Here is a 13,536-nt window from a genome sequence, read left to right as displayed (position 1 = left end):
GAAAACTTGTAAAGTCCCTATTTTATAAATTTTCAATTTATTTTTTACTTGACTTCAGCAAAAAAAGTTGTCACAGTTAATACAAAGTTCTACGAAACTGTTCAGTTGGAAAGATTTAAGTCTTAATGCATTTCACTTGCAAATGAAGTTTTTCTCTGTGCATCTCCTCCTGGGCAGCAAAAATAACTAAGAAAATAGAATAAAATAAGCATGGATGTTTTCTTGCACAAAACCATTTGTAAACAAAAAGCCTTCTGCATTAGTCATTCTTCATTTAAAATGTGCTAGCATGAATTCTAGCCATTGAGTCCATGTAAGAGAAGCTGAAATGTACAGCACACTTTAAGGGTGGTACATACAGATAAGTGGCTGACTTTGAGCACGAGCAGTTCTAATGTTGCTGTTTGTGTGGTATTACAGCTTACAACAATAGATTTAAATTAGGGACTGATATATCAGAAATGTTCCACTGCCCATCGAGGGTCTTTTTTTTTTTTTTTTTTTTTTTTTTCTTCCTGGGGCAAAGTTAAACACTCTTTTCTACAAAAGTTGATTTAATTTCTCCGTAACTTGTGGCTTTCCTTCTCTCCATGCTGTATGCCCGGAGATGGGAGGATGCCAGAATTTCTTTGGTTTGCCTATTCACCCCAGTGTTGTGCAAGATAGAGCAACTTTAAGAAATTTGAGAAGTGCAAGAGGAACAGAAACTCAACATCATTAAAAACTTATGCTATTGAACAAGGATTTACAAAGATTGGAGAGTAAAACTACAGTATTATTTTTGTCTGAAGATGTAAAAGGGGGACAAAAGTTTCTTATTTGCATTTTCTATTTATTTCTAACTGATTTTGTATCTTTTTGCCCCAAGGCTGATTGTGTTGTCATGAGAAACAATCCTGTTAAGGAAGCAGGGAAGTGGGCTGATGAGAGTTGTGATAACAACAGAGGATATATATGCCAAGTTAATGCAGGTACTTACTTGTGTTTTCTTTTAAAATATAATCAAAGCTCACGAGTTTTCAGGCTTTTGCTTGGTTGTTAAGTGCTGGATTTCAACATCATTTCACCCCCAATAAAAATACATCCACCAATTGTTTTTCAAGCAGGAACACAGGGGTCATATTTGTCAGACCAAAGGTCCAGTTAGGGACTGCTCTCAGCAGACCCTTCCCAGTAACTGCCATGTTATTAACTTCCTGAGCTGGAATGTGTGTCTGCATCTTTGTGCTTAGTATGACCCTTAACATGATATTCGTTGCTTGATTTTGTCTGCCATTTTCTGAACATGTTGGCTTTCAGAACACATCCTGGAAAATAATGAATTGTACACATAGCATGAACTGTCTGGAGTGTGAATGTTGCTCATCCACATTGAACTTGAACTAATTTACCTCTAGAAAGGAAATTAAAACCAGTGAAAACCTGGATTTAAATATCAGATTGATTTTTAAGGGCTGGACTGTTGTGGAGTTTTCCTTTTCTCTGGCAAAAAATGAAAAATCTGACCAAAACAGCCAGTCTCTGCAAAACACTTTAGTCAAAGAAAAAAATAGTAAAGAAATTGTGACCTATGCTAATCCATTTCAGTAATACTGGGTTATACAGAATGCTCCTTTACTCCGTGTCACAGGTTGCTTTAATTAGCTCCTTTCCTTTCAGCACTTCTATACTTGATTTTTATTACTGGTGCTGGCTTAAAGAATAGCACATCCAACCCATGCTGGTTGGGGAATATGAAATCAAGAAAAGAGGCAGGTTGCTTTATTCTATTTGCAACCGCAGTCAAATCATAATCACCTTTAGAACAAATGTATGAGCCTTTATCCTTCCTTTATTTTGCAGATGCTGAGCTTCTCCCTTCTACAAGTACAGACCCATCGAGCATTTTCCGTTATGGTAACAGTAGTTATTTGTTCATCCATACCAAAATGAAATGGGAGGATGCACGAAATAACTGTAGACGTGATCAGTTTGATCTTTCCAGCATCTTAGACCCCTACAGTCATTCGTTCCTGTGGCTAAAGATATTAAAGTATGGGGTGCCCATGTGGATTGGACTTAACAGTAATGTGGTAAGAACATCAAACTGGCTGCTCCTCTTATGGACAGCTCAGAAAATGCAAAGTCTTATTGTCTTGTTTTACTTTTAGCTTATTAATTTATATCTTGGTCCTAAATACTTTTATGTACTGTCAGATTTATGGGTTGGGATCTCTCCTCTCCCATTACTCTGATTAAATTGTATATAGTAGACATATTTTTCACACTTGTTTTATGACATTAAACTCCGTTTATTCCAAACAATACATCTTACTTTCCAAAAAAAATCAATTTATATTCCAAACAATATATTTTAGGCTGGCATTTGGAAATATTTCTTTGCATAGATGGTGCAACATTTGCTTTTTGAGATAAAATCCACAAATGTTAAGATGTACAGTGAAAATCACTTATTTTAAAGAACAATATTTAAGTTTCAGAAATAGTTAATTGGTTTACCTCATTTTATTTTACTTGTCTGCCCTGTCCTAGTTCTTTGATACTTACTGGATATTAAAATGCACCACCTTTTCTGCTTGTTACAGGTTGTTGTCATGCATTCCCTCCATTTGGCTGAGCACACGAAAGAAATAGAAATTAGTCAACATAATACACTCTTTCTTAAATAAATATAACATTCCCCAAACTTACTCAACTGAATGATTCCATTGAGTCCACAATCTTAGGTGGGAGATCATTCAGCTTTTAAACTTAACTTTAAATTAAAAAAAATTACATTTCTTGAAATGTGGGGGAAAACAAAAATGACTCATCAGAATTTCACTCCTAAAAATATTTATATGAAATGATTGCACCCAGATTAACAGTTTTGTTAAGTTCAAAATTAATTCAATGTCACTTCCTCTGCATTTCCTTTGGTGGAAAAGCATTTGTTGCTCTGCTGTATTTCTCAATGAAAGCTGCTTGTCACAACATAAATTTAAAAGTCTGAGCAATTTGCATTTGTTATCGATTTCTAAATGAAAACTTCTGGCACAGGCATCTACATAGACATTTGACAAACAAAGAAATGGTTAATGCTTAGGGTTTAATCATTCCTGTTGTTTTGTGTTTAGACTAATGGACGTTATGAATGGATTGATAACTGGAGAATGAAATATACTAAATGGGCTGAAGGGGAGCCAAAGCAGAAAATAGGCTGTGTCTATCTAGACGTTTCTGGAGCCTGGAAGACAGGATTCTGCAATGAAAGTTACTTCTCTGTTTGCAAAAAGAATGATGGTAAGAACTTGAATCAATCCATTGTAATTACAATGATGATCTGTTTAGAGTTCATTGTGCTGGGTGGTATGTTAATATATATTTAGATGCTGTGTTTCATTTCAAGAACTAAATAGATTAAATGATTAAAATTTAACTGGTTTGAATGGGGCTGCTTTAAAATGAAGGCCAACACTTATCACCAAACTAGATTGACTGTGAATAACCATCACTTTACATTATTAGTTAGTTACATTTATTTCAGTTTTATTCTGATATAGTGTAAGCATGCAAAACCAAAAATCTTCAAAAAGAGTAGAGCTCAATTTAAGAATGTGTCAAAAGATAATAGAAGTATTCCCCGCCTTCTCTCTCTCCCCCACCCCCCTTCCTTCCTTCCTCCCTTTCTTCCATCTGTCTTTTTGACAGTTCAAGCTCCCACTGAGCCCCCTCAACTTCCAGGAAAGTGCCCTGAATCAGAAGGACACCAGTCATGGATCCCTTTTCGAGGTCATTGCTACTACATTGAATCTTCATCTACAAGAAACTGGGCCCAGGCATCTTTAGAATGTCTTCGTTTGGGTAAGTATCTTCAATCAAAAAGCACATCTTTCTGACATGCTTTTCCTCCTGTGGGAAGCTGAACATGTGACGTGCATTTTGTGACTTTGAGGATGGTCTAAGTGTTGGCCCACAGCACAGTTCAATCCAATTATTGCCTTAATTTTGAGGAGATGGAGCTACTCTCTACCTCTGGCATGCACTGCCTTTCATGTATATGGCACTAGGCATTAGAAGAACTGCGTGGCATGCAGTGAAGATCACTGGAAATGGAAACTTGGTCCTTTGACCCTGCTAGGAGGTAGTCAACCTCATCTGTAGCAATCATTAAATCTTGTTTTAATGGCATTTTTAACATTTGCATTTCCAATCTGATTTGTCCCTTGATTATTGCAGTTTTATGCCACTGGAGTGAAAAAGTTACAGCTGTCTAGGCTGGATAATGTATTAGTCAGTTAGGGCTGTTGTTTCATTCTTGCAACTTCCTTCTCTGGAAGAGTGATGTTGAAGAGTTATGCCAGACTTCATGTGTCAATAGCATTGGTGGCTATAGCATCAGTGGCTAAGTGACTTAGGTGTTTAGCTTCCTATTAAAGTATGCAGAGACCTCGTTAATTCAGTCAGTGGAACTAACTACAGATTATTCTTCTCCAGAAGTATCTTTTGACGTTTGGTCAGATGAATTGCACACAAAATGGGTTGCGTAGGTCTCTGCTGGCAATAAACCTGCCAGTGAAACCCTGTCAAAAGTACAGACACTGAAATTGGGTAAGAAGAATCTCACTCTTCCTGTTGGTAGTCAAGTTCTTTCTTGGGTTCTCAGGAATTAGTTTATTACCAGCTTTAGTTTGAGAAACTTGTATTTCTGAGTATTTAGTTTGAGAAACAGTATTTTTGAGGGAAGGTTGAAGTTTTGGTATGTGTTCTTTAAATCTTACTATATTCTCCACATCAAGATTTGCATAACGTTTGGATGAAGACGTAGCCCTCCTTTTGGACACTAACTATTTTATGTCATTCTTATATTGCGGTGCCCAAAACTGCATGCAGTGCCTGAGGTGAGGCCACACCAGCGCAGAACAGAGCAGGGCAATCCCCTCCCTCCCCCAGCTAGCTACGCAGTGCTCAATGCACCCCAGGGTACATTGGCATTTTGGCTGCCAGGGCACTCTACTGGTCATGTTCAACTTGCCATCAACGTGTCTTAGTGAGTTTCGTGCCTGGACACTTGGACTGACGCTGTCCTGTGACAGCACTAGGAAGGACCAGAACAGGATGTCCCTTTTTCCTGTGTCCATAATTTGGCTCTTCCCTTTCCATTGTGCCTCTTTGCCCCTCTGGGCTTGTGGGGAATGACCTTTGATGGCTCCTTTGATGGCCATGGAGTAGCCAAAGAAGGGTGCTATTTGGGGTCCCCTCTCTGCTCTTGTCTGTCTGTGCTCCTTTGTGGATGTGCAGAGGATCTTTTTACAACAAACTTAACAGTAAACAAACATCTGAATCATTCAGCAAAAGAGGAACCACTAGCAAAACATGAAGACTGTAGTGAAAAAAGAGGAACGTTCCATGTTCTCCTATATTTTGCTGTCCCTACTTGCACTCTGGGTTTGGTTTGCAGTTGGGCATTTTCCAGTTATATCTCGTGCATAGTAGAATTCCAAACCGTAGTAGAATTTAACACTAGCTCAGCAGTGGTCCAAATTCTTTCTACATTTTCACTCTCCGTAACTGTGCCTTCTTTACCTGAGGAAAAACACCTTCAAAAATTCAAGAGCCCAATCAAACCAGCGGATTGTCAAACACAGCTTTTGCTGTATACCTATTGACTGGATTCCAGTCTCACACAAGAGAGAAGTGAAGATGCACTTTACTCAGTGTTTAATGCCACTCCATACTACACTGTGTAGCTCATTCTCTCTGCTGGCACACTGCAGGCTCCATGCTGTGACCTCTTATCTTTGCTAGAGCATCAGACAGAATGAATCATTATAGCAGAATGCCTAGTGTTGCATGTGGATGACTAACAAGGTGTTACACTAACTGGACAACAGATGATCAAAATGATCTTTCTTTCTCTGATGGCTACAGTCAGAATGTAGGAAAATAAACAAGACCTGGCTGAAGAGTTACACTAATGATTGTGCTTCAGAAAGCCAGCAAGTGAGCTATACATGATCTATACATAGGCTCAGAAAACATTTAATCATCAATATGTAAAGTTATATTGCACACAGACTGAAGGCATAGCTACTGTTTACTAAAAACTTGTAATTTTGTTTAGAGACTTATAGTAAAACATCAGTAGAAATTTATACTGGATAACATATTGGCATGATGCATTTTTCCTTGAGTTGTTAGTTGTATTGCTATTTCCCAGTGAATGAGGAAACAGTGCTAGTGCAAGGTAATGAAAATGGTAAGAAATACATAAGCAGCAATACAAGCTTGGAATTTGGCACGGATAATCAGTAGTAAAAAGCAGACTGACATCTCACAGGATAAGAATGCATTCCACTACAAAACTTATGTCTCTAAGAGATTTTTGTTCTCGTTGGATGTTGCAGGTTCCTCTCTGGTATCAGTTGAAGACTCAGCTGAAGCCAGCTTTCTGACATACACCATTGAACCACTTGAAGGAAAAACATCAACATTTTGGACAGGAATGTACAGAAATGTGGATGGTAATTTCTTTTCTTTTGACATCTTTTTGTTTGGTGAATAATTGTCACAACTGTGTTTGACATGGAGGTTTAAAATTTCATGTTATACTTCTGTAATAAATATCAAGGGAAATTAGGAAATGTAGTAGGGTCATGAAATGAAACCAATCAATTATAATCAAGTAGTAACCAATAATGTATAGCAGAAAGACCATGCTCAGAAAGTTCATCTTGAAGCAAGAAAAGTACTTCACAACAAAGTAAGGCTCGCAGGTGTGTGTAGCAGAACATAGACAGGACCATGTTGGAAGTTAAACAAAAGATAAATGGTTCTCAAATGGAGAGGCTCTGGGCTGATGCATTTGTCACTCCAGTTTTAGAGAGAGAGTAATGTTTCTAAAATTACCTCCTGTTTTTGGAATCACCGTCCAGATTGACTAATCTCCCATCTTTAGTTAAGCCCTCAGAACTTTGCTTTGAAGCTGGCATTGTTTTAGTCTTCAGAATTGTGTAGCATAACTTTTTGTATTTTCTGCCTCACTGTCAGAAAGGGAATGAAAGAGACAACAGACAGTATAAGCAGTAATTTCATTAAAGTAGCCTAAAAATAAATTTGCTTCTTACTGTTTATTCATTAATAAAAATAATATTCAGTTACATAGTTATTTCTGTCTAACTGATAGACCTGAAGGCTACTTCAGTTTTGCGCTACTTGAGCTAAGACTCCAGTTTAACAACATCAGAGACAGAACTGCAGAATGGTTCACAGTACTGCTTGTTTGTTTGTTTGAGTTTGGGAGTTTTTCCCACCATTGCCTGCTCAAACACTTCAATACAACACTTGAGGGGAAGAAAAATATTATATTACCTGAATCTTAGCCAGGAAAGTTGTCACTAAAGGAAGAAAGAATTTGAATAATAACTTATAAGTTATTGGCACATCAAAAAAAGCTGAGATTTACTGATGTGGTTAATTGATGCATAACAGTTTTTGAAAGTAGTTCTAGAGTAGATGCAGAACAATACAGTTCCTACAGCGATCATAAACATGAGAGCAGCTTCAGCAGGTATATGCCATTGTATAGCTAGTGATTACGCAGTGATTTCAGAGTAACTAAATTTAATGATTGTATCAAAATAGCAAACACTGGCAAAAAAAGGAAGGTATTTAAAACTAAAATGAGTAAAAAAAAAATAAGACTTATAAGAATAAAACAACTTCCATGCTTAATCTAACCATTTGCTTGTGTGAGTACAACTTAAAAGTCACATGGGACACATTTATTCTAAATAAGTAACACTATTAAAAGAAAGTAAAAAAAAAAAGAAAAAAGGAACAGGAAGGATGAAACAAAGTCCCAAAGTCCCAGCATACTTGAACAACAATTATCACAAGATTTTTTTAAGCAGATCTTCAGAAATGAGAATTGTGTGTGTAAAGTCAGTGGGAAGGAGCAGAAATTGAAAAACAAATGTGAAAAAAATAGAATTAAAAAGACTTACATGGGGGCTTTGAAAAGAATTATATAAAACCTCTCTACATATTACTGAAATAAAGTACATTTTTGTAAAGATAAATTGTGTTTATTTCAGTCATTTCTATAAACTGAATAAAAAAATTGATGCTACACCAGTGCAATAAATTGTGGGAACTTCATAACTTTATACTTTTATAAGCCAGATTGGTCTGCAATTTCCCCCAAATTGATGTTTTATCACTGGCATAATAACTCAAGGGCAATCATGATGTGTCAGGCCAAAAATCTAAATAGTCTAGTGGCCTGTCTCCAAGAGTGGCCACAAGATTCCTTAGGAAGGCAACAAATGCATAACAGGAGTCAAAGATGGAAATAAATGCTATCTTGCTTCTTTCCATGTTCAATGTTTCCCATTTAGGAGAATGGCTGTGGCTAGACAACACTGCAGTGAATTTTGTCAACTGGAATGTAGGAGAACCTTCCCCTCAACAAAATGAGCACTGTGTCGAAATGTATGCAAACTCTGGGTACTGGAATAATAACTATTGCTCTTCCTACAAAGGCTATATTTGTAAAAAGCCAAAAAGTAAGTGTTACATTTATAAATTCGTTTTATGTATGAAGTATTCTTCTTGTGTACTAGTATTAGTAGTAGATGGCTTTTACACACAGTGAGCTTCAGCTGGTTGTTTTGTGTTTTTACAAATGCCAAAGGAAGCACATTTGCATACCAACAGAAAGAAAGACTAACTATTGCCAGAAAGAATTGCAGACTAGTGTTCAGATCCCTCAGATTTGTTTTGAAAAGACTGTTTTACATATTAACTGTTCCTAGTGTAGAGTCTTTACAAGATTGCCTGTCCTGTATTGATAATTGTTCAGTAATCACATTGTTAATAATGTGCTTTGCACACGCAAATTAATCTCGTCTCTTTGAAAATATGTTTCTTGGGGAATCCCTTCTTCTCAGCACAGGGAATACCCTTAGCTTATTTCCCTTTGGCAGGCTCATGTGTGTACTATTTGTGAGTACGTAGCAGTCCTTCTGTGAATTGACTGTTCACAAATTGTGAATTAACAATTTTGGATCTTTTGTCACTATGTTGACCTGTTTTGAGATGATGAATAAATGAAAAGCAAAGCAAATAGCATAGCTTGAATGTACTAAACTGGAAGTGTCCTGAAATAACAGTGTGCAAATTTGGCAGTAAGGGCAACTAGTGCCTACATTTTCATAGAAGTCATGCTAATCATTTCTTACAGCATATTGCAATATCAAAAATCTACAGTTAGCAGCTGAAATATACCCACTTCCTCTACAAGACTGGAAATGAGAGAAGTTTCTGTTATCCTTTCTATAAATTTGCTCTCATGCCTATTTTTCCTGACTTACTCAGATACTTGTAACGATGACTGTATCTTGCACAGAAAATACCACAGAACTGTCAGACATAGCCAACCATTCAGATTTAACTTATCTGTCCTTTTACATTGTGATCAAAAAATGTGAAGGCAATTTATTTTCATTCTTTAATTGAAATAGTCTTAGTGGTAGATAAAGCGTTACAATCAATGGCCACTGTTCCTTTTAGACCATTCAGCACTCCTCTTTGTGCTGGCACTGTTATTCACCTGTTTCAATACCGAGTCAGTTCAAGGACCGTAAGCAGATGGAAGAAGTTACTTTTTTTAGGACTCACTTCAGCCAGTCTAGAGCTGGAATGCTATGGAGTCAGCAAAACACCAGTGTCAGCGCAGGGACTCTACACAGTTGGGTCCGTCACTCAGGGGCAGGACTCAGTTGAGTCTTACAGTGCTATAGAAATGCAGCTTGGGCTGGCAGAATTTTGTGAAACTATGATAGCGCTCCATTTGCGGTGTTGAAAAGATGCAGTGAATAGCTAACTGGACTGTTAGAAGCATCATTTTATTTAGTTGCACTTGCTGTGTCTTGACTTGCTATGTTTGCTGTTTTCTGAAGAGGCTGCAAATGCAAAGCTGTGATTGAGGTTTTCTTGTAAAATAGATGCTATTTGCTGTTCCATTTATTGAGGTAATTTTTACCATAGCAATTTGAAATTCTGTAGCTGGTCTGTTACGTGAATAATCTGACTTTGTTTTGTAAGTAAGTAGGTACTTCAAAGAAGTGTTCAACAGTTCAACAGGTGCTAGTTGACTGTGCTACAAAATAGTGGCTGGGAATATTATGTTCATTGCATCTCACTCTCACTTCTTAGAAATAGCAGATTTGTACCAGTAAATATAATGCTTGTTTAACATGTAGGTGAGTTTAAAATGCAGTCATTTCATAGCAAAACCCGACCATGATGTGCATAATACCCATGATCAGTGGAACACCGCACTTGGTCAGCTAATATTTTTTGGCTGAAAAAAATATCTAGGTTATTATATTCCACATTTTTTTTTTCAGTCGAAGCGATGCAGCCAGAGGATTATTTTCCAAATGTAAATTATTTCCTCCTCTTTCCTGCCAAGACTGTCTTTTACACTGTGATTTCAGACAGAAGGTAGCATTATTGTCACAGAATCGCAGAATGGTTGAGATTGGAAGGCACCTCTGGAGCCAAAGATCTGGAAGCATCCAAATAATCGTGTCCAGTTTTACTTTAAAGAGCTAGATGTAGAGCAATGTCGGTTTGTCTCTAAATGTTAAACTAGTTGTGCTGACAGTCCAGCAGTGTTTTGGAAAATCTTTGGAAGCAAAGGTTGTTGGATTATTAATTAAATCAGGCAATGTAAGCGAGGAGGTTGATAAAACAATTTAACTTCCAGGGTTCACCTTCATCAGAATGAAACATGATGCGTTGATTCAAGATTTTAGTTGTGTACTGATTTTATGTCCGCATAGCAAAGTGTGGATTTAATCTTTTATAATTACCTACTTTTCCCAGCAAGCCAGATTTCATGGTCCAAATATTTAATTTTAAGTGGGCTACAGACATTTTAGTTTGGAGCTTCTAATAGTTTATATGAACACATACATAAGAGACAATAGCACAATAATCATCATGTTGTGACTTTTGATAGGTATATGTAGCTTTGTGTGCTCTGATCCAAGGTGTATGTAACATTTAGAGATCCATATTACCATACATTTCTATGAATATGATTTTTACTATGTTCCAAATAATGTAATTATAATATAAGCATAAATAACAGAAAAATACAATAATAACATCATTCTTTTTCAATGTTTTGAAATGCCAGCAATTGAAATACCGCCATCAGCTGAGATGCCACCAGCTGAAATGCCTACAAAGGGTAAGGATGTTTTCTTTCAGACAAAATCTTTTCCAGTGTAATATCATAAAATAAATCTTATTCTGTATTATATATCTTACATTTTCTGATGTATCTGAGTACCAGATCTGTTTCCTATGAGCATATTACTACCTAGTGGAATACAATGTACTCATGCATTGTTAGCCTTTTAAAATCAATTAATTTTATGTTGTTATATTTTTCTCTAATTATTTTGAAGCAAATTAAACACTGTCTTTAAACATAGTGGAAAAAAATTGCTTCCAGTGCTCAGATAGAAATGTAGAACAACCTCTTGAATTCTTTGTATTTTTTTTCAGCAATGACAAAGGATGAGAGGGCTCCTACTCTAAGCCATGGAAAAACAGGAGTTGTGGTTATTGTTGTCATCCTCATCCTAGCTGGAAGCAGCCTTGTGGGCTATCTCTTCTACAAAAGAAGAAAGAATCGTTTGTCAACAAATGACAGCTTTGAGAACAATTTGTATTTTAACAGTGATGCAGTTCCTGGAACTAGTGACACAAAAGATCTTGTGACCAACATAGAACGGAATGAACATGCGACACTGTAATGTAATAAAATGAAATGTAATATGTAATGTAAAATGTAATGTAATAAAATGTGCCTTGTTTTAATAAAATTATGCAATTACAATTAAGCCAAAGCTATTTTTTTCATGTGCAAATACTATATCAACCAGTTTCAGTGTGTGCATAACATTACATAGAGCAGTGTCTTTATTCTGTAACCATTTTATGTTGTGTAAGATTTCAGACCTCGTGATCTGAAGACCCACACTGCATTAGAGATAATGCTAATGAATTATAAATGGAACAATAGAAATGGTTGCAATAAAGAAAGTGAAATTTAGGTAGATCCACTCGAGAAAGCTTCTAAGATTTGTAGTTTCTGCCCCAGATTCATTTCAAATCTACATTTCATGTAGTAAGGGACAGATTTCCAAGCTGTTCGGCAACGGTCTCTCTAACTCAGCCAACTTTCAAGTACTCCTGGAGGCTTAACTACAACGGTAGTTGCTAGGTGACAAGTCTGTGTTTAAGCACATCCTCTTTGAAACAGGAGATGAAAAAAATCCTCTCATGGCAGAATTTCAGTTCCCATAATTTCACACAACATAATGAATTTAGTTCTTTAGGCTTATTTATCATCAGGTAAAATCTGCGGGCAGGCCTTTGAAATGTAAAGTGTGGTTGGTGTTAATTGCTGGAGTTCTGGCTGGCCACAAGTGGATGTATCTGGGAGAGGTGGTAAAGGTCATGGCAAAAGTTACTTTTAATAAGGGCAGTTACTGAGGAAGGGAGGAACATTACATATACATGTTATGAAGGCGTATGGGAGCCCTGGACTGTGGTGATCACATGTTGGTGCTGCTCTCCTATACCCTCTGAATAAATGACATGGGTTTGGGAGGTGTGTACTGGAAGTCAGGAACAATTTAGCTTTACCAATGTATCAGTTAATGCTGATTTATTTCCTTTCTACAATGCCTAGATCAGTTACCATTTATGGAAATCTCAGATTCCTAAATGTGGAGTCTATACTCCTAATTTTTGCAAATCTTGTAAAACGCAATTATGCATGATTCCTCACTCACAAAAAAAGGTTTGCGAGATTTAATTTTGAGGTTTCAGATTTTGTTGCATGAAATAAAGAGTAATTAGCTTTGATTTTTTTTTTTTTGAAACAGTTTTGCATCGTATAGTCTTGGCAATGTAAGACTGTAATAAGATAAAAAGGAGATGATGTGAGTCTGGACACATTCCATCCTCAGCTATTATCAAGTAATATATTGACCATATTTTCTTGAATTTGTCCATGGATTATGTGCTCAAACAATGCCAGCTGAGCGATCTAGAAAAAAATCCGGAATGATGTATGCGTGCAGGTAAGATGGGGAAATTTGTTCTGGAGCTCCCTTTCTCCAGGTATTTCCTTGCCTCTGTTCCTTCTGCTATTTCCTTTTCAATGCACAGCTGTTGGAGCATGTCTTTTAAAGGATTAGTACTTCTAATGGTCCTTCATCCCACCTGATGTGGTTTATGAACCAGAAACTTCCTGATTAACAATGTTGAAGATGATGCTATTTTGACTACATGGTTGAAACAGAAAGGTATGCGAAAGGGGCAGCGAAATGCCAAGTGGCCCTGATTGCAATCCCAGCCTCATTGCACTGGCCATTGTGTAAAACCAGGCAGGAGAAGTCACTACCGACACAGAGTTCAAGCCTGTTCTGAGGCCCTGCACAATCTTAAGGTGGTATCTGTACACTGAAT

At 36.9% G+C, this 13,536-nt stretch overlaps 1 protein-coding gene across 2 annotated transcripts in view; it reads left to right on the top strand.

Annotated features, from left to right (window-relative positions):
* The window catches only part of LOC118161492 (macrophage mannose receptor 1-like), a 62,594-nt gene extending 50,694 nt beyond the window's left edge, over positions 1-11,900 (top strand). For both annotated transcript variants that reach the window (XM_035316920.1, XM_035316921.1), the window contains 8 exons: positions 869-971; positions 1,843-2,072; positions 3,117-3,282; positions 3,691-3,843; positions 6,387-6,503; positions 8,379-8,546; positions 11,189-11,242; positions 11,563-11,900. In XM_035316920.1, coding sequence (XP_035172811.1) covers positions 869-971; positions 1,843-2,072; positions 3,117-3,282; positions 3,691-3,843; positions 6,387-6,503; positions 8,379-8,546; positions 11,189-11,242; positions 11,563-11,813 — 1,242 coding nt within the window. In that variant the 3' untranslated portion in view covers positions 11,814-11,900. The remainder of the gene's footprint in view (positions 1-868; positions 972-1,842; positions 2,073-3,116; positions 3,283-3,690; positions 3,844-6,386; positions 6,504-8,378; positions 8,547-11,188; positions 11,243-11,562) is intronic.
* The last annotated feature ends 1,636 nt before the right edge of the window (positions 11,901-13,536 follow it).

The sequence above is a fragment of the Oxyura jamaicensis genome, chromosome 2 (assembly GCF_011077185.1).
Source record: "Oxyura jamaicensis isolate SHBP4307 breed ruddy duck chromosome 2, BPBGC_Ojam_1.0, whole genome shotgun sequence".
Lineage (NCBI taxonomy): Eukaryota > Metazoa > Chordata > Aves > Anseriformes > Anatidae > Oxyura > Oxyura jamaicensis.
This window is presented reverse-complemented; position numbering and strand designations above follow the sequence as displayed.